Consider the following 22,431-nt stretch of genomic DNA (forward strand, 5'->3'; position numbering starts at 1 on the left):
TTTACTATGGTGAGCTTTATATTAACTTGTATCTGTATAGGTTTTTCACTCAAAATCTACTTGTTTACGCAATAAATTCTGATTTATGGACTAGATATATTTTGGACTAGAAATTCGTACTTTTAACTGTAAAACTGCAAAACTCTGGGTACTCTAGGCTTCCGGAAAGGCCTGGCTTCCAAAGGATACTTGGAAGCGTTGGTCATCTCATAGAAGTCGTGTTTACGTTGAATATAAGAAATTAAAACCATATATGCAATTTAGTAAGATAATTGCTTGAAAATTGCCAAATTTTTACTAACTAAACATACTATTTTACTTATTTATTTTAAAAAAATTATACTATAATTGAGGGAGTGGGTACCAGACTATTCTGGGATGGACATGGAAAACTTAGCTCCCCATCTACGTCCCCGTTTAAGTACGACGGCATGGTGGTTTTGACTTCAATCCACAACCGGATTCCCGGTGGGAAATAACTATTATGTAGGTATATTATATTAGATTTCTATTACTTTCATTTTCCTGGCAAGACTACCAGCGCGTTGACCGACCCTGCTTTATTGGGAACGCTGAAAACAAAATATTAAAGTAATTAAATGGAAACTTAACGTTTCTATTAAGATAATTTATATTATCGTGACATCTTTAAATTATAGTCGAAAACATAGAGTTGCGTAATATTGTACCAAACTTTGTTGCGTTGTATTAATTTCTAAAAGTCTTAATAGAGGGCGCTCGTCTTTATTTCAAATTTAAACTTAATTATGTATTTTTAAAATATAATAGTAGGTAGATGTTACTTTCACCCTTATTAAATAAATTTTATGTTCATGTTTTCTTATAGGTATGTGTTGTATGATGGAACGAAATAGTAAATGTCAACATTTGGAAAATTATATGTAACATGTTTTTAATTGTATGTTTTAATTTTTGTCATTTTAATTCCCTCATCTATGATCCAGAAACTGGTTAGTTTCTTAAAATAGAATAAATAAAAATATTATAAAACTACCTATTTCAGGCTAAAGCATTCTCTGATCTTATATACTCCCCTACATTAGCTTGATGTTAGTTTATTTTAAATTTTAGCATAATTTTATATAGTAAATGTCAGTCCATGTATAGTTTATGTGAATCTTATTTTATAAAATAATATTTAATTAATTTAATTGATAACAAAACATTTTTAGACATGCTTTTGTTTTATTTAGCTTCACATTCTTTCTGTCTGGTACAGTGAAGGAATCTTGTACACTCCATTCCCATAATGACACATTTGGTTCTCACCATAATTTTTCATCATATGATTTATTTATCAACTCATAAATACATCAAGAATCAAGATTTCTCGACAAATGAAACAACAAAAATTTGAAAAATATATATCTATTTCACACTAAAGTATCCTCCGATCTTATATATTCTCCTACATCAGCTTGATGGAACGCAATAGTCGCAAGTGGGTCAGCATGTCTACAATCTGCTGTAGATCTTGCCACCACTCCGAAACCAATTGGAATGTCTGACATTGTATTTATTACTACACCTTGGTGTTTTGGTGTGTTTTCTGTTATTCTGCCTAGGCCTGAAATAATAATGGGTTAAAATTAGTTTATAATATACAATAAAGTTTATATGTGGAAGATGTGTTGCAGGGGCACAAGCTGGATACAAGTGAAAAAAATATATTTAAAAAGTTAGTGAATAGTTCCTAATATTTAAAATAGTGGTAATTATTTATTTGTCACATGCTTATACTATACATAGAATAGACATAATATGTAAAAACTAAATGAATTTCACTGTAGCCACTGTACACTGTATCCCACACAAACCCATTTTGGCCAAGAAAAGGATGCACTGATGGAATGGAAATTTTTTAGCATTAAAATCTAGTTATTTTCAGAAAATAAACATTTATATCCAAGGTGGTGCAACAAGACATGCCTGACTACAAGATGATGTTTTTGGGATTGATTTCTATTTTAGGAATGATTTATTTTTCAGTTCTATGACGACTAAATACTAATTTAATTGTATTCATTCACTAAACACAATGCTTGAAGGCAAGCAGATAGTGCAGTATATTAATAAAGCATGAAACTTGAAAAGTCTGATAACTTATATTGTTAGCATTACAATACTACAAAATAATTTCAACTCAAAGTAACTAATCATCCTTACCACTCTTAATAACATGATGCCCATATAAGAACTGTTGTTCTGCTGAAGGTTTAACCCATATTTTATATTGTGCATATGGTGCTATGTATGTCAAGGCTGTAATATGTAATCTAAACTTATTAGTCTTTGTAAACTTTCCAAAGCATGTCCCAGCAGATATCAAGTGGTCTGGTTTAACAGTGTGAGCTAATTGTAATAAACGTTCAGATATATAATATACCCTGTCTTTTTTTTCTCTGAAACAGTAGGTTCCATCAGGTCGGTCTATGAGGAGTTTCACATTTACACCAATGCTGAAATTGAAAGAAAAATAAATATTAAACTATGTACCTTGCCAAATCATGTTGCACTTTACTTATCTAAAGGATAAAGTACATAACTTCATTATTTTATTAGTTTTGCAAATATTAATAAAATTATTAAAATGTATATAGCAGGAGCGTGTATTTAATTTAATTGAAGTCTTACTATTTCGTTAATTTTTCAAATAAAATTCGTGTCCTGGGTTCCGATAAAACCTTCATTTTGTTTTATTTTATAAGTTATTCATTCACTAAATTGAAATACTATAAAACCGCCAGTGCAACACACGTGCTAGTAGTTACTTGTCAAAATATTATAAATGTCAAATTTTGACAAAGTCAAGATGTTGAGTTAAAAATACTTTCAAGCATAGACAAATTCAAGAAAAATGGCAGCATATACATGATTGTACGGATATTATGTTTCTGTAACAAATATAATTATATTTTATTAACAATTAGCTTTCTCTATCCCTTTCTACTTTTTTCTATTATAAAACTTGTGAATATAAATAATTAAATTTCTTATCTTTATGAAAATTTTTTATACCATATTATGTATTTTTAATCTGTAAATCGCAAAGGAGTCGAACGAGTAAATCTTCGCAAATCATTCAATGTTCATCTCAAGTCATTCAACTCCGTGTTGGACTTGGTGACGTTTGGTGGTAAGTTGTTTTGAATTTATTTTGTTTTGTTTTAGGTGAAGGCTGTACTAACACAGGATCTCTTTTTTTTACATGTATTCTATAATTGTGTATATTTATCTTTTTTATTACCGGTCAATTTCCTTCGTGTGTTTTCCATACAACGTGACATTGGCGAAATGAATTGTGCTCAACTGGCACGCTCGAAACGCCATATTTCGAGAAATCAATCTTGAATTTATTTACGAACTTTATATAAAACTTTTTATTTACTACTATTTGCAAGTTTCAATTGCTTATGAAAAAAACTACTGTGGTAATGATTTTTATGACTTAAATTTTCACTTACAAACTATTTTTACAAGTGTTTTATTTCATGACCCTGAAAAACAAAACAACTTATCACGTGATGACAACAAAAAAAATGCTTTTCCCAGTATTATACATTTAGTTTTATTACATATCTTGTAGTAATTGTTTATGGCCCACATTATTAAGTTTGAAGTTTTCATTATTTTTTTCTTTATACACAACAATTTTCTTTATTCTATAAAAATAACTAGGGATACACTTAAGAATTGAGAGAAAAGTTTATTTTTATTCTTTCAGTCTCGTAAACATTGAAAAGAGCGAAGCAGTACAAGTTCATTTGCAATACTAACAACTCTTATTTATTACGTTAACAGTTATGAAGAAATGTACCTACATCTTTTATTATTCTCATCTTTACACATTACTCGTATATATCTAGATAGGTGGAGAGAATCTAGTCGAGACATTCTCTATATTCCGCCCAATTTATTTATTTTGGTAGGTCAAATTTGTCAAATGATTGTCGAATCCATAACCGTCGCTTCGAGTGTAGTCAGATCCTGTTACCCACTGGGTTAGTAGTTGTATGTATATTGCCGTATATTATTTGTTGTTATAAATTGGTTGTTGTGTTTTGTTTTTATTTTGAAGAACAATTTAATTTCTGGTTGCGTAAAATTTTTTAAAGGAACGTGTTTTCTTTTCTGTACGTCCAGATAAAAAATAAACACAATAAGCATTATGATTTATCGGTACATTTTCTGGAAATTCCATTAAAAACCATTTAAAATATGGATGAGGGTCACCAATAAGATTTAAGTTACAGCCATTGCGTTTAGTCCAGCATTTATAATGACAGCCTCGCACACTTGGCGCCACTAAGTATTGTCTTTTGCCAATATATACAATTCAGAAATCAATAAAATTTAATACCTAAAATTTCGGTGAGTGTATTAAATTTTTGACAACATCCATAATAAAAAACTAAACAATAACCTTGACTAAGAACTTTTTACTCTGTTTTTTTACTTTCTCTTTTTTAACTACTTTTTTACTCTGTATCCGGCAAATAGCAGGGAGAGAGAATCTGGGAACCTAATATTAAGAAACTTCCATTCCCTTCTTTTTCTAGAGTCCGTTCACCACTGTTTTCTGGAGGCCTTGTGTTGAGTGGCGGAACTCAACACCGCGCTTTGCCTCGTTATCACATCAAGAAATATGAGAGTATTAAATATTACATATCTTCGAATGGTATAGCCTCGCTATATTATATAAATATATAACACGATTCTACTCTATATAACATTATTTTAAATATATTACTGTTTTCCCATTGAATCCGGTTGAGTTATATGTCTAGTGATTGGTACGATGCCAATTCTACTACTTGATGCATGGGAAATTCTGGTATTGACCTACTAAAGCTTCAAAATATTTGTTTATTACATATAATATTTAGACCATTTTGGCTCAGTGGGACTAGTAGTAATTTTTCGGCTTCCTGTGTGTCCGTCAGCCAGGCTGTATCTCATGAACAGCGATAGTTAGTCAGTTGACATTTTCACATATGATGTATTTCTGTTGCCGCTTTAACAATAAATACCACAAGCAGAATAAAATAAATATTTGAGGAGGCGCGCCCACCCGGCACCCCCTACTTCTACGCCCATAATATATCTATAGTATTTCGGGCGTTCACATTAACGTTTTCAAACAGCTCTTGAACACGAGCAAGATTGATTGAAATTACGTCAAGCTTTTAAATATTGGTTCTCCATTAAATTTACTATATGTGTTGTATGACGTTATAAATATATATATTTTTAATAGTGTGTAAATTACTTTTTTTTCTTTTATTTTAACAAAGAAAAAAGTATCATTCACACAATCAGTAAGCAAAAGGAACCTAGTGTTAAGAAAAAAAAGTAATAGAACCTAAGTATTGGAAAATATGTACCTACCCATTCATCTGAAATGAGAAATGTTAGTAAACATTTATTATCCAAGGAAATCTTTAACACTCATAATCTCTCTTGCAATTAATTAATGTTTTTGATTGTACTGTTTTTAATGTTTTGTAATTTTTGCGTTTCCCTTTTATCACGGACTGTTTCCTCTAATAAGAATTGGTTTTAGAGTGAGAAAATTTAACAATTTAACACACACAGTTTGTCGATTGTTATCAACAAAAAAACAATTTTTTTAGCTAGCTTTAGATATATAATTTATATAACATTCCTTTAGATAAGAAACAAATCCTTAACTAATAGTGGCAATTATAATCAGTAATACAAGTCGTCAAAGATATGTAAGGAACCATCATTAGACCGCTGTTTTTTGAACGTTTCTGCCAAATCTATTAAAAGAACGTCGTCTCTTTGTAAACGTATAATATTCTAAGAGGAAACTACTAATGAGTCACGCGACATCATTTTCACAGGTGTTTTCCGAAATTGCTTGGCAATGGTGTGCTTACTAAATAATTAAATTTCCCAAATATTATTTTCTATTTTTCCTTATTCTAATTCTAAACAACGTGTAGGGTGGATGTGGAAATGTTTCTCCCGTATGGCAGGACAGGCAAACAATCTAGTGTCGAAACACTGTTCTCCCCTTTCCATATTCTACATTTGAGACATTGTGTGGCAAGTGGCGGAAACTTAACACCGTTTGTTTTAACAGACCAGGAAATCGAAAATTATTTAAACGTATATCATTCCTCTGAGTGGAAATCGAAGCTGTAACCATTTGCGTTTAGAGTCAGACACTGCCCCACTGCGCCATAATGACCATTTGAAATAGAGTTGAAATCTTAAGTAGAGACATTTCGTATATTTTTCTACAATTTCTGAAACTGTACCTATTATAAAAAATCCCAAAACTACTAAAACTTTTATGCTATGTGTACAAAGGCCGTTGTTAATAGCACAGAGGAGCGGTCTTAATAGTCCATTATTCGTTTAGATTAATTAGTGCCCTACCTTGTTTTGGAGTTTATTATTATTTACTTTTAACCATTTATTTGAAGTCGTGTTTCGTACTTAACAAATATCATAAAAGAAATTATTTTCCCACAGATAGACATAGAGCTAAATTGGATATGTAGGGAATTGCTCAATAAGTAATGTTATTTAAAGGAAACATTTGTAAATAAGAAAGCAATGTAAATAACTTAAATTCACTCCTTATCCCTAGAGGAGTAGTCAGAGAGAACGGAGCGCCAAACTCTACAGTCTCTACATACCTCTTTCGCCTCGTCCACTGTCATCAACCTCTTCATACATGCCTTTCGGGGGGTCCTCATGCTTGTTACGTGACCTTCCTCCAGTATCTTTGATACTGTGCTTTCGAAGGTCAACCGAAGCCTCCCATACCTCTCTTACCACTCACTTTAAAGTAAATAAGACCAATGTTGTGCAATCATTTTCAGTTATTTCTTTTGTTGTGAATAAATAAAGAAAGAGATGAATTTTAGTCTCGCATTAATTAGGGATATCGTCCCAATACCTTAGGCCACAGATACTTCCGCACATCACACAAGGTCAAGGCAAATGGATAAAAAGTGGATCTCCAAAGTAATCTTACTTTCTTTTCCTAATATCAGACATTGTAATATATTTTCTTTAAAATTTTAAACGATATAAATTGTAGCTCACAAATAAAAAGACGGCATTACTTTCACCATACTGATAGCAGTAAAGCGCACCTATTCATTATATTTACATTGTGATAATGTCGTGACGAATTGAAGGTCAAATATACGCCTAACATATGCATTTTGCATTTGTTCACGTTGAGTCATTAAAGACTGTACTTAGTAATTAATAATTATAGAAAATAATAGTATGTTGAACAAAAATATACTTAATTGCCAGCATTATCTGAAATGCTTCTTAGCGTAGTCATTGTTTTGAGCTGCTGCTCTCAAAAAAAAATGATTTCTTAATTCATAAAAAACATATACGAATATGTCAATATAATGCAATCAAAAATTATAAGGCTCTATGTTACAGTGGTTCTCATTATCGGCTCCTTTTGCAGAAATTTAAATTTAAAATACATTCGTTTTCCTGATCAGACAAAGTGCGACATTATTTACTGTCACTCACCAGGCGATGTCTCTAATATGGATATTTTTTAAAACTGCTCTTCATTAGACATCGCAATTATGTATTACTAGGTTTTCTTGTTTCCTGTAAGATGCAAAATAAAAAAAATATTTGATATAGCACTAAGAGCTCTCGTACCGCCTAAACAAGTTACTTCATCCATTCGGTCTAATTTTTCATAATAGCTGCATGAATGACATACTTGATAGGATTAAGGAGACCGAATATGATATTTGTGCAGTAAAGTTTAAGACAGCTAATAAGTAGGTAATTTTTATAGTTAATAGAGTTTTATTATATCTTGTTTATCTTTGTCATTCAGTTTTTCTTTACGTTATACAATAGGTAGAACCGAAAATATATATTGTGTATTTCACCAAATCATGAAAACTATAATAATACTTTATTTGTCTACTTAGAGGAAAAATTGTCATAAATTATTTTTTCAAATTTTAATCTATATACACTATTATCTCTACGTGAAAAAAAGAAACTAATATTATTTACCACTAAGCTTCGTAGCGAGGGGAGGCGATGCTTCGCCTAGTAATAAACTCAAACCAATTCATTTTAACGCAACCCATCCAACCACAGTTAACACCCAGTACAAAAATAACTTCCAAATTGACTAAACAATGCACCTACCTACGTTAAATATAAACAAACGTAACTCTACGTCATGATGATGACTCACGGAAATTTCATCTTTTGTTTCAGATATAAACAAACACACGTTAGCTCGTTGTTTATTTTCAATTTGAATAGAGTGAGTGATAATGTCTTTTTACTATCCGAAGAACTTTCGTGCGAATGGATGGGGCTGGCACCGGTCTGCCAACGCCCTGTCGTCTGTAAGAGGGTTTTTGAACAAGGAAAGGGGTGGGGAAGGAAGTACTGAGCCATTGATTGGCAATGGAAGCTTATACCCGAAGCTTCCGACAGAAGATGATTCTTCGTTTTCTGGAGTTAAGTTGTACCCTTGCTTGCCTGTGGAGGAGTATGAAGGGGGCGCTGTGGAAGAAGTCGTCGAGGAAGCTTGCGCATCTGTCAATGTTAATTTAGAGGTGAGTGCTTGAAACTTCATTCTATTTCTAATTAGTTATATTACTTTTATAACTCTGAATGATGCAAAGACAGCTTTAGTTTCATAATATTTATTCCACAAAATTTTGCAAATAACATAAAATACAAAAAATATTTTCATTGTTAATTGAAGTTGAATACAAATATGTGTTAATATTCGTAAAAAATAACAAATTCTTTTGTTTTTCTGTTTTTACATTAGCAAAGTAAATTGTGCTCAAGAAACATGATTATCGTATCGTATTTTTTTTATCCATTCAAACTAATTACGTTATCTTTTGTGTATAATACAGGGACTTTTAACTATGTTTTCAAAAGCGTGTTAAAAATACTAAAAGACGAGTGACCCGAGGTAATTGTGTCATCAAAAGGTATTTATGTAATGTAATAAAGCCTATATATGACCTTTCACGATAAAATGGAAATAGATGATCATACCCAAAAAAAAATTTGACCTGAAAATATTTCGAACCAGTACTTCCTGAAATTAGCCCGCTTAACCAAACAAATTCTTCAGTTCTATAACATTCGTAGAAAAGTACAAATTTACTTAATTACACAATAGAAAATGATGAAATGAAATCTCTTCATTTATAAGTTAATTTTAAATTATCGTTACTTTTCTTTCTCCGTCCAAGTTGTCTTTAGCAATGACTACCGTTACCGTTTAGCTAATGAAATCACAATATCGTGATGACTAACAGGGCTTTTGACCTAATACGTATTTCCTTATTATTCTGATACTGAATCATGTTTAGTGACTGTTTTTTCCTTTTTTTTATGTTGTGGCGAATGATATGACATTTTTTAGAAACATTTTTAGACATCTCGTAAATCTACTGTGGTCTATGATCAATTTAAGTTACGTAAAATTTAACAGCTAAGAATTTATCAAAATAAATATTTATTTAGGCTGACAATTTAATTACCACAACCTATTAATAAGGTTGACTCATTTTGTAAGGAAACATTTTGTTTATTTTTATATTATTTTTGTCATTATTACATTTAAAATATGAAAAAGACACCGAAAACCAAAGTCTTTTTTAGAATTTGCTCATAAACCAATAGTCTTGAGTAATTAGCCAGTCAATTGGTTGTAATGAGGACACTTCGATATCGGAATTGATACCTACTTTATTTATATCGCAGTAGGATAAGGAAGCTATAAAGAACTATTGTCCTTATAATATCATAATGGAAAATTTTGAAACCATTTTTTTAATCTATTAGTACTATTATATTATTACTATTATATTATTGTAAAGTATGTAATATTAATTAATCTTGTTTGATTTTGTTTAAACAGCTTCATAGAGAAGGTATGGCTGTTTCAGTTTGAATGACATGTTAACATCTACTAAGTTAATATTAGTCATGTGAACTCTATTTCTAAACCGCAATATTTGTTGAAGCAAGTAGTAGATGACTATCATAGCATTGTTTGTGATTTATATTAATTTATAAGATATAAAAGTATAAAACAACGAGGAATTTCACATAGTAATTCGATTAACTTATCTATGTAAATAAACTGATGTTTTTAATCTCTTAGATAATTAAATAAAAGATTTCAAGAGTTCGCGTAGAAAGATTAGAAGAACTATATTATTTTTTAACACTTTAGAAGTAGTAAAATGTATAATATTACTATTACTAATTATTTCACATGCGTGTCTTTTATGGGTCAAAAAAGCACTTCCCAAGAGCTAGATGGTGGAACGTCACGGCATGTTTTATTTATGTATTTTAGGAGTGACTTGAACTATCAAATATCTCCTTCAGTCAGGCATTTCCGAATTATGATTATAATAGCATCACATTTTTTATACAAACATAAGTATATGTATTTATATAGTTATAAATTTATAATGATAAAGAAATTCCACTCACACAAAAAACTCTCCTAAAGAATATCGAATGTGATATGTATTACCATCACATTTACAGTCAAATGCTGTGCCGTTGCGCCACGACGAATTTAAATTTTAATATAAACAAAAACAGCAACTACATCCCGAAAGTTTTAGTTTTTTTACCTCAAAGTAATAGCTTGCCAGTAAAATATGTTAAAGTTTATAAATAGCTTTCCACATTTGGTCGGTTACTCCTTACCCGTGAACAGTTTTAGCCCATGACGTTTACTTCGTCTTAGCGCCGTCGCCCTGTTGCTTTTTACGCGGTATTTATCACTTTCCTTCGCCGTGTAAGCTTTTTATACTAATAACAAGTATGTACATCGTTGAAAAACAAAGACTGGTACCGCTGAGCCGTTTCAGAGAAACGTCACTCAATAAAATATTGTAAATTCAGATCCTACGCATGTGAATATTTAATATTTATACTGTATGTAAATGCTTAGATTTGGCCCTTTAGTCTTTAGAGACTTTACGAAAAGAGAGTGACTTACCATTAGATTTATTCCGCCTACCACATTATTTCTATAATAAAGATGAAGAGTTTCTTTAATGGAACGTGCTAATCTCAGGAACTACTGGGTGGATTGAAAAAAATATATTGTTTTGGATAGTATACAATAATCGAGGACAGCCTACCTACCTGCAGTCAGAACATGTCATATATCCTATGTAACTCTTAGTTATTTTCATTTGACCACAAGCGGTGGTTTGAAGTCGCATATCAAAGCTAGTGCGATTATATATCATCAATATTTTTTGGTTTTCTTTCTACCTTTAGCGAATGTTCATACATATATAGATATATGTACAACGTTATATAGTATACATACATAATTATATCAAAACTCATACTAATGTTGTTGTTGACCTTACTCTAAATACCCAACAAAAGTGCACCGACTAAAACTCGATCTTAAATTTTAAAATAAATATTACATAATTATATGTGTACATAGTAGCTATCTATGTTAAAAAATACTGATGATACAATTATTCATTACACGGATGTTTTCTATTATTCTTAAGAAACAAAAAATCATAATCAATAGTAAAAATATAAAACTTCTACCTCAAAAACTTCGCTATATAAGGTGTGTCACTTTACATTTCCTTTAATGTAAAAATTGGAGTCTCGCCTACCTTGTATCATTGACATTAAACTTGTTTTGTCACGAACAAAAATCTCTAGATCGTGAGACGAACCATATATGGTTCTACTTTACATACTTTTCCCTCCAAACTTTTATTTATTTTTTTATATAAAAGTACATTTTTTATATAAAAATTCAGCAGCAGGGTAGGCAGAGGGAACCTTGTGTTAAGACACTTCACACTTCACGTTCCACACTTTCCGCCGAATTCTGGGGGCAATGCGTGTTGAGTGTCGGAACTCAACGCCGCGCATTGCCTCGACACCGGAGCAAAGAAATGGAAATATAAATTTAAATAAATATATCATTTCCTCGACTGGGCATCGAACCTACAACCAGTTGCGTTTATACCCACACTTTGTGCCCCTGCGCCATGACTGGCCTCAATTTTTATTACATATGTTTACTATTATATACTTACTGTGATAAAATAACCAATCGCAAAATTATAACTAACAAAATAGACATATTAATTTTTTAACTTTATATAATCTTAAACTCTACACTTTTCATATAGTTTTTGAAGTAGGTGTAGTTATTGTTATAAGGAAATAATTACTCGTGTAAAATAATTACTTTTCCTGTTCTAAAATTTGGTTTGTTACTTGATCTTTGTGCCTAATTTTGCAAAAATATAAAAAAAAAAAACATTTTTTCATATCTTCTATGTAAAAAATCTTTAAGATTTAAATAAGCTGACATAAAAAAACCGCCGGTTAAGTACGAGTCAGAGTCGTCCACCGAGGGTTTTTTTTAATGAAATATCTAAAAATTTTCACTTTTCGGATTTTTTTAATTATTTGTACTGTAAATATTCATGGGAAGGTTCTATTTTTTACCCTAAAACGCAATTAAAATTTAGTTATCGCAATTACTTACTACGCACTGAAATATATTACAAATTAAATTAAATTAAAAGACGCTATGACGCATAATTTAAGTATATAATCGGATAAGTCCTGTTTACTTGTTACTCACTGTTTGTCTAAATATTATATAGGAACCTAATTTACCAGCTAAGTTATTCAAAATGTATGACTAGATATGACATCATTAATTAATGCCTATAAGTTTATTAATTAGTATATTGTAGACTATCGGAAATTCCAAAGTTAACTTTAAAATTATATGACATAGTTTTTTTTATTAAGTTATTTTTCAATATTCTACACATGTCTTACAAGAATTAATAAATAGCAGGCTTTAAACAAGCAATAAGTAGAATATAGATATTCAATTGCATTCGTTTTGTAAAGAATAAAGATGTAAATAGACGTACATACCACGTTCAATTAAAGATGAGCTTTCAAGGTTAAATTGTGTTGCCATCATAACGTTATATTATACATACCAAAATGCTAATTTACTTGAATTATTGATTTAAATTAACATCAAAATAATGTTAACTTTAGTTATCGTACACAAGTAATGTCGGGCCTTAACAAAATAAATCAATGAACTGCTATCTTACGTCATTGCCTGTGTTGGCAAGAATCTCAGTTTATAATACCGCTAAGTTTAGTAGGTCACCGTACTTCGATAGAACTTATAGGGAGCACCGTGTTTTCTATTTGGCCGGTTTATGAGCTGTCAATTTTCGTGTGAGATTTTTGGGTACGGTTGTGTTGTGAACAAATGATTATATTTCTTTACAAAAAATAGTATTAAATTATAAACATGTGCTAAAATAGTTAGTAATTAGTCTATTGTGCTGTGTGATTAAAAGTTGTAGTTTAGAATTGACCTTTATCTAATTAATTCAAACATTTTAGCTCAATTCTGCGGCATATTCTCGATAAATGACCTCACTTGTTTTGATCTACCACGATAAAATATTTATAGTGTGAGAAACCACCATTGGGATCATGTTGTAAGGTTTCTGTAGTTAGCGAGAAGTAATATAAGCATGTTCTATAAAAATGACCTACTTTATTTGTACTAAGTACTTAATTTCTAATTTTCACCTCACACCTTCCTTTCATGCATTCTAAATTTGTATTTCTATTTAGGTACCTACTTTGTAAAACACAATTACTTAATCTTTTTATAAAAATATTATTTTTATGAATAAAAAATAATAATTTGTTTATTGATTCTTTATTAATAATATTATGCACTGCATTTTTAATTCTAAGTAAATCTTGGTATAGTTTATAGTAATTGAAATATACTTACATACTTCTCTTATATATAAAGTTAGCGGCTTTAAGTTATACTGATATAATTTATGATTATTTTACCATGCAATATTCTAATTTGAATGACTTTAAAGCCACATATATTCCATACAACAAGACAAGTTTTTATACATATCTAAGAAATATTTAAAAAATGTCAGTCAATTAGTACCTCCGCATGATGTCATTATACTATAGTTATCTATCCTTCCCACAGTCTCTCAGTAACATTGTGATGGGTGACTGTATTTCATACAAATTGTATTTGTGTTTAAATGGATTTTGTACTGATTTTTGTTTTTAAATGTGCTCTTTGTAGTTTTCAAGGTTGTGAATCTAAGTGTGTTATTACAATGTTATAGTTACATGTGTAAAACTATCTATATTACAGTCTTAAATTGTTTTTAAATAATTATTTTAAAAAATTAAACAGATTCTGTTTTAAACAGCATCTGTTTTATAATAATATTGTGACATATTAAAAATTGAAATTAAGTAATAATTTAGCAGTGTAAAGAAGGAAATTTTTGTGTTATAAATAAAGTAATTAATGTTCATTTATTTTCCTGTTTTGTTCAATTATTATCATCATAAATAATAACATGACTTACGAGTGATCACAATCAATCTAGTAAAAAAGATCTAGATTTATGTTTCATAGTTATAGTTTTTTTTGTTTTTTCTTGGTAGATCAAAACAATATTTTTTTAATGTTTTTTTTTTTTTATTTTATTAAATTTTAATATTTATAAATTGAACCAAAAATTGTTTATAATTTGATGCCATGAGTTATTTGAATGTACTTAATAAAGTATTATTAATTAGATTTAAAAAGAAATTTGCACATTATATTTTACAAATATAACACAGCACAATAGAATTATTATTATCTCAATTTTTTTTCATAATTTTTATTTTCTTTGCAACAGTCAATACAGTAAAATGTCCTAGCAAAGTGTTAAAAGTGTAGAATAATAGTGACGTAATGGGGCAAAATGGCGGCGCCGATTTTGGCTCGCTTTTGCAAGGTGCTGGGCGACAATTGTTAAATCAAGGGGGTCAAGCGTTGCTTAATTATGGCGCTCAAGCAATCGGGAATATTATCAACGAAGTATTTCAAAAGAAAGAAGTTGAGCAGAAGAGAGTTCTGCCGAGTATTAAAAACTATAAAGTGGTGAGTATATGCAAAAGCATTGAAATTAAAATTTTCTTACTATTTTTATAGAACGTTTCCATAAACTCTGGGCCCCCAGAATTTTTACCATCAAAAGTTAAGTTTGGAAAATTAGAGAAATATTTTTTTACCGACACACAAAAATCAGTTGAACTATAGTCAAGGTGCACCCTGGAAGATATCTCTGGATACAATAAAACTATGAAACAAAAGCTAATATTTAAATCTCAACACTCACGATTTCGACGAAAAATTGCTTAAACGTGTAATCTTATTGAAAATTAGTTTTCTTAACAATCTTTTTTGTGTACTTTTATAAAAATAATTAAGCCGTTTTTTTATCTAAAACTTAAATCAATGCTAATTTGATATATGAATCACTATTTTTGCTCATAAATATATGTGCGTGGCCTTAAATTAAACGGTATTCGATGAACAAACTGTAAAGTAAACACCCACTCAGCTTATTCATATAATGTATGTTTAAACTATTGTATTAATTAATTATGACATAGAGAAAATTTTAATTATATTCTTCTGATTAGCCACTTTGAAAAAAAATTATGTATAATTTTAAAAAAGTCTACAGAATGTTTAATGATTTACAACACAGTTTTTAACTAAAGTAGTCATTATTGAAGTTTTTTTAGTGTACAATGGATACATTAATTTCATATTAATTTCCATAAAAAAAAATATATATTCCATTATTTAAAATAAAATATTGTAGGTGTATTTAATTAATAAGGGTACATACTTAGCATAAAAATAATGGGAAATCAAAGTATCGCTGGTTACACAATTACTACGATGACGTCGTATGCAATTATATGCAAATAGTGTAGCATTAAGAACATATTACTATATCAACTGACGCATACTTTACAAAACCTAAGCATTTATAAATTCCGCATTTATTGACGGAACTATATTTCGTTACTTTTATGGTGGACGTGTATTTTCATTAAAACATTATTTTAATTTGTTGTCAAGGTCAAAGTCGAATGATATTTGTAAATATCGGATCGTGGTTAAGTCGCGTCGTAGATCTATGAGTTCCATGACTCACTTTTGGCCTTCCGTTTACATAGAGGAAATACACCGATGTAGATCAAAGGAAAATTAACAAGCAGCTATTAATAAGTATGCTACCAACATTTTGAGTTGTGGAAATTATTTTGTGATTTTGATTAATATTTACTATTATTTTTATAATTCAATTAAAATACATGACTCCCACCGCAGTTACCCTACATTCATTAGTCTATAGCCTCCTTTGTTAAAAAGATATAATAATGTAGTTTTTGTTACTACCGCGTTGAAACAAATAGACTCTTCAAATTTATAATATATTATAGATTATCTATATTCAATATAATATAGATTATCCGATCAATCAATCAAATCACCTTTATTTAAAGTCGTCTGTCTGTCTATACCCTAATGAAATCAAGAAAAATCTTAATTTTTTTACCATTTAGTAAACATTAAATTAAATTCACTTATTCAATGAGCCTTGTGAAATAACCTATAAAGTGACACTCGGCTGCAATTTCGCTAATAGAAGCCATTAAGATAAACAGATAATCCTCGAAATGACCTTGTCTGAAGTACTCAGTACATACATAATTGGTCAATTGGTTGCTATGAAAACTGACCGCGCCTAAAGTGACATAGGAGTCGTGTGGATAAATTACATATTTTAATTTATTATACAATTTTTCTTCAGTATACCATATAGTGTCAAGACACTCCGTTTTGTTCAGTTTTTACTACTATTTGTCTTTGTTTCGTCACGGCTTTAAGTTACAATGACCCCTTACTTCCTTCCTTAATTTCATATAAGTACTTAAGCTCATATAAGGCTGCGTCGACGTTTCAGGGTAAATCTCAGCATGAGATAAATTAATTTCCTTTGTTCATTTTTTCTTGAAGTAACGAGCCAACTGTTCAGTACATATATATTTATGTATTTTGCTTAAAAAATATTAAATATGTCTGTTAAGATTTCCATTTTTTTTAAGAGTTTAACATTTCCATTTTCTTCGCCCTGGTGTTGTGGGAAAGCGCTGCGTTGTGTTCCGTCACTCAACACGCAATGCATTCAAAATTCGACGAAACTACTGTATCATTGGAAAAACTATAGCAATGGTATATAAGATAGTGCGATTTGTGATTCAGCGACCTAAATGTTACATTTCATGTATACTACGACCTTCGCATTGTTAAGGTGAATAGAATATAGATATACTCACAATTTGTTGCTTTTATTAGTAACTCTATGTACTATATTTTATGTATATAGTATGCACTGTACGTGATATAAACAAAAAAGTTCATATCTTTTTTTAATAATTATTATACTCTTATTAGTTTTGTTTAAAATAAAAAGAAAGTATTATTTTGTAAATTTATTTACAAGAACATATAAGTTTCAATACCCACTTTACTTTGAAGCAGAAATACCTACTATATGTTTGACAAATTGCCAGATTTTTCAATAAAATGTTGTAGGTTTGTACAGTATTAAACAATGGATGTTTTGTGTGTTTATAAATTTAAGTTAAAAAAAATGTCGAATAAAATATTTTTTGTATAGGTGTATACATACCTAAATAGATAATTAAATAACGTCATTAGATAGATATATAGGACTTTACATACGTTTCAAAATGCTTAAAATTATTTTAAAAAAACATAAACCGACTTCAAAACTCCACATATATGCGCAAATAAAAAAATAACTTAATAAACTTAACTTAGCTTCACGCTTTATATACGCCCCTAGCGGGGTAACGCTACGGAATCTACATACCTCTCACCTCGTCCATTGTCATCAACCTCTTCATATATATCCTCCGGGGGGCTAAAATTGAAAAATAGATAATGAACATATTGATATTTATATGTGTACATATCAAATATTTAAAATCGTTTATTTTTGAAGTCGAGCAATGGTTTTCTTTGTGGATGTAAAATGAAAAGTAGAAAATACATGCAGAAAAACAACAAGCAATTTTGATTGCGAAAAATACTACGCCTACGCTATCAATTGTTTTACAATACACTGTCATGTACTTATAGTAGAAATGTTGAAATATCCAAATGTTATTGACCCGCATTTCGTGAATATTCAATATCGCCCACACAATTTTTGGTAGACAAGATAAACTTTTTTACTTTGGAATTTTTAAGGAAAAAAGATTTAAATAATTCACGTTATTCTACTAAATTTATTAAAGAACCGTAGAATTAAATTTATTGATAAATACGACTGGCTGTAAACGCTAAATAGGGTTTGAAAACTCTTTGGGAATGCGCGAAGTGTAGGCAAGAGTTCGGAGAGTCTCAACACTAAATTCTATTCAAATAAAAGACAAAGAAGTTGATAAAAAGACATCTAGGCATTTAAAACGTCAAATCAACAATTTGGTCATAAAGTCTCTTTGAAATTAAGAGGATTACAATCAGTGAATTTGTTCGCGGTGTTTACTTAATCATTGCTAAATATATATCATTGGTAATTACGGATGCCGACAGTGAACAGAGCTATCTTTACGATTAGCCCAACCAGATGTCGAAACGAATAAACTGCTGGTTACGATGACTCCAATTCGTATAGTATAGTACAGTATTGAAGTAGGTAGGTACGTACTTCTACTTGCTTTTATAGCTTTGTCGTCTCATGTTATTCGTTTTATATTTTGTTTTTTTTTTTAATATATATTATTGTAATCCCAGCGTAATATCGTATTTAACGCGTATTTATTTTCGTAGGTGTAAACTCACTCGTGGCGTTATTTTGTAGGCGTTTACCCGATCCTGTATTTAACAATTTTGGTTTTCAAGTACACCATCAATCGATTTTTTTTAATAAAACATTAATTGCCACATTTTTATTAAAAACCGAAATACAACTATTGAGATATAAACATAGCTATTTATGTTTTAGTTTTGAATAGAATAATGTTTTAAAAAAGTCAGCTTCACGTATCCCGCACACAGCAGAGTAGGCCGAATTCTGGAGGCATTACGTTTTGAGTGGCGGAACTGAGAGTAATGTTTATTGGCAATTATTTTGATAGCAATATGTCCCCCTACGTCGTCGTAACGCAGTGATTCTCTAGTTCAATTCATTTGACTGTAGACATTATTGAAATTATTTATCTCTCTGGTAGACAAAGAACGGTGCTCATTTCCGCCATCCAACACGTGATGTCTCGAACTTCTTGGGTAAATAGGGAACAGACTGTCTTAACACTCTGGTGCCCTCTTTCTTCCCCGCCAAAGGGAAAAAAGCGTAAAGCTACGTAATGCAGAGCTATACTCAGTCATAAACTGTTAAAACATCTAAATATTATATAGGTAAATTGTGTTTCTAGTTTGTTCTTTTAATTCCTAATTCATAAACAAATAATAGTATTTCCTCGTCTAGACGAGGTCTTGGGTAACGTCGTGAGGGGTCTGGTGTCTAGACAGCTAACAACCAATGTATGTATGTACCTCTTTGTTGCAAGAGTAAATATTGAAATAATTCCCTTTCATAATTTACCTTTAATATTTTAACTTATGTTTATATACGTACTAAGCTGTTACCATCACTGATTAAGGTACACAACAAGAATGATCACTTATATTTTTTTAAAATGAACACTTTTCAAAGGAAACTAAGCTTAAGATTAAAGAAAACTTTGGCTGCTATTATTTAGTATGTATTAAGATAATATATGTAAATGATTATATATCTAGTACTTCAATAAGTTTTACAACTATTATATATATCAAGAGTACCTTTAGTACGTGAGGTCGTCGTGGAAGAGTTGAAAAGTGTCTCATGTATATGAGGTCTGTGGGTTCCGTTCCTACTCGAAGAAATATTTCAATAAGTTCGATTGATAGCATAATTTAGGTTTTAGTGGCTATATAATCTGCGTGTATTGATTGATCTACCTATTGTAGGTGCGATTCCCATTCGGGCAATTTAATAATTTTTATTTTTTCACTCCGCTAAGAATAGGGCCTTGAGTATCGCCACCCAACGCACAATGTCTCGCAAGTTGGGAGTAGGTAGCGAATATCTTAATTCTAGGTTCCTCTCATCTACTCTGCTATGCGAAAAAAAGCGTGATGAAATCAATCAGTTTTCCTTCGATTTTGTGAACGATCTAAAATGGCGACACTATCACTTACACACGTAGGTTTAATTTAATATATAAATAATACATGTAATACCACCATTCCTACATCTATACTTCTATACTTCTATACTAATATAATAAAGCGGAAGAGTTTGTTTGTTTGTTTGTTTGAACGCTAAGATCTCTGGATCTACTGGATCGATTTACTTTGTTTTTGTTTTGTATGAAAGCTGCATTCTTCAGAAGTGCTATAGGCTATATAACATTACATTACACATATATACTAATAAATTAAAATACTTTCTAATTTGACATGCAATTTATTCTGCCATGTTAATAACAACCGTCGTCGCTACGCGACCGCGAGCGTTACCGCGTCATTTTGATATTCATCCTTATGAAAATAAATATAATAGTCACTTTTAGCATTTCTAGTGTTTGAAATTATATTTCTATAGAAATTATATTCTTATATTTCAAGCAGGCGTAGCCGCGTCCGGGTCCGCTAGTCTATACTAATATAATAAAGCGGAAGAGTTTGTTTGTTTGTTTGTTTGTTTGAACGCTAAGATCTCTGGATCTACTGGATCGATTTACTTTGTTTTTGTTTTGTATGAAAGCTGCATTCTTCAGAAGTGCTATAGGCTATATAATATTACATTACACATATATACTAATAAATTCAAATACTTTCTAATTTGACATGCAATTTATTTTGCCATGTTAATAACAACCGTCGTCGCTACGCGACCGCGTTCGTTACCGCTTCGTTTTGATATTCATCCTTATGAAAATAAATATAATAGTCACTTTTAGCATTTCATCTAGATTGAAATTATATTTCTATAGAAATTATATTCTTATATTTCAAGCAGGCGTAGCCGCGTCCGGGTCCGCTAGTATATAATATAATATATAATAATATAATAAAGCGGAAGAGTTTGTTTGTTTGTTTGTTTGTTTGTTTGTTTGAACGCTAAGATCTCTGGATCTACTGGTCCGATTTTCATTGTTTTTGTTTTGTATGAAAGCTGCATTCTTCAGAAGTGCTATAGGCTATATAACATTACATTACACATATATACAAATATATTTTAAAGTACATTCTAATTTGACATGCAATTTATTCTGCCATGTTAATAACAACCGTCGTTGCTACGCGACAGCTACCGCGACATTTTGATATTCATCCTTATGAAAATAAATATAATAGTCATCTATACTAATATAATAAAGCGGAAGAGTTTGTTTGTTTGTTTGTTTGTTTGTTTGAACGCTAAGATCTCTGGATCTACTGGTCCGATTTTCATTGTTTTTGTTTTGTATGAAAGCTGCATTCTTCAGAAGTGCTATAGGCTATATAACATTACATTACACATATAAACTAATATATTTTAAAATACTTTCTAATTTGACATGCAATTTATTCTGCCATGTTAATAACAACCGTCGCGTCGCTACGCAACCGTTACCGCGACATTTGATATTCATCCTTATGAACATAAATATAATAGTCACTCTTAACATTTTATATAGATTGCAATTATAGTTTACTGTATAACATTCTAATAAATAATTAAGGAGATGTCACTGATTCGAAATGACCTAGCATTCGGACGGCATTGCATGAGTATGACCGACGCGAAAATATTCTTATAGTTCAAGCAGGCGTAGCCGCGTCCGGGTCCACTAGTATAAATATATGATTTTAATAATACTTACTATAAAATTCTTAGATATTGAAGAGCCCAACACTTTAGATAGACAGACGTGCCTGAATGCGATACGCAACACTCCGCGTACAGTGCTACAATACCCTGGATGTGTCATCGCTGATTACTTTACGCATCATACTATCTTATCAGTGACATTGGTACCGACTATCGACTTTTATGTGTAATGCTTTTATTTATTTTCTTATTTATATGGGTTTTATTTTTATTGCCAATTCCATATAAAATAAATTTTGTAGAATTGGAGAAGTTAGGTACTTACTTTTTTTCTTAATAAAATGATATTCCCTTTAATGCAAATGGTTTCTTTAATTTAAAACTATGTTAAAATCACGAATTGTCTAATACATATACATAAGGAAAACAAAATGTAGACATGGTGGAAAACTCTAGATAGGTACTGCCATTTAATCTTAATTGAGACTCACTTTATTCAATTGAAAATGTTTCTAAACAACTCGGGACCTGAATTATAATGTAGGCGCAACGTTTTATCATC

The 22,431-nt window shown here is 30.4% G+C and overlaps 2 protein-coding genes across 12 annotated transcripts in view; one reads left to right on the top strand and one right to left on the bottom strand.

Moving 5' to 3' along the window:
- Nucleotides 1-1,373: 1,373 nt before the first annotated feature.
- Nucleotides 1,374-2,816, bottom strand: LOC146540918 (60S ribosome subunit biogenesis protein NIP7 homolog). Its single transcript, XM_085190457.1, has 3 exons — nucleotides 2,656-2,816; nucleotides 2,188-2,480; nucleotides 1,374-1,588 (listed from the first exon to the last, which is right to left on the bottom strand). Exons 1-3 carry the CDS (start codon nucleotides 2,709-2,711, stop codon nucleotides 1,395-1,397), a joined length of 543 nt encoding a protein of 180 aa, XP_085046583.1. The 5' UTR covers nucleotides 2,712-2,816; the 3' UTR covers nucleotides 1,374-1,394.
- A 240-nt stretch (nucleotides 2,817-3,056) lies between these two features.
- The window catches only part of CalpA (calpain A), a 38,105-nt gene continuing 18,730 nt past the window's right edge, over nucleotides 3,057-22,431 (top strand). For 2 of the 11 annotated variants that reach the window (XM_085190356.1, XM_085190416.1), the window contains exons 1-2: nucleotides 13,189-13,324; nucleotides 14,817-15,061. In XM_085190356.1, the coding sequence (XP_085046482.1) occupies nucleotides 14,873-15,061 (189 nt within the window). In that variant the 5' untranslated portion in view covers nucleotides 13,189-13,324; nucleotides 14,817-14,872. The other 9 variants (XM_085190399.1, XM_085190424.1, XM_085190334.1 and 6 more) reach the window with 8 other exon arrangements.

This window comes from Heliconius melpomene, chromosome 1 (genome assembly GCF_056956725.1).
Source record: "Heliconius melpomene rosina isolate 202511_hmr_F chromosome 1, ASM5695672v1, whole genome shotgun sequence".
In the NCBI taxonomy this organism is placed as follows: Eukaryota; Metazoa; Arthropoda; class Insecta; order Lepidoptera; family Nymphalidae; genus Heliconius; species Heliconius melpomene.

What these genes read in the sequence shown, in the direction of transcription:
- LOC146540918 (XM_085190457.1), bottom strand. Translation starts at nt 2,711, where the DNA reads ATGAAGGTTTTATCGGAACCCAGGACACGAATTTTATTTGAAAAATTA. An exon ending in TTTGAAAAATTAACGAAATA is followed by an intron (nt 2,481 to 2,655) that starts GTAAGACTTCAA and finishes TTTCAATTTCAG; the next exon opens with CATTGGTGTAAATGTGAAAC. An exon ending in GCATCATGTTATTAAGAGTG is followed by an intron (nt 1,589 to 2,187) that starts GTAAGGATGATT and finishes TTATTATTTCAG; the next exon opens with GCCTAGGCAGAATAACAGAA.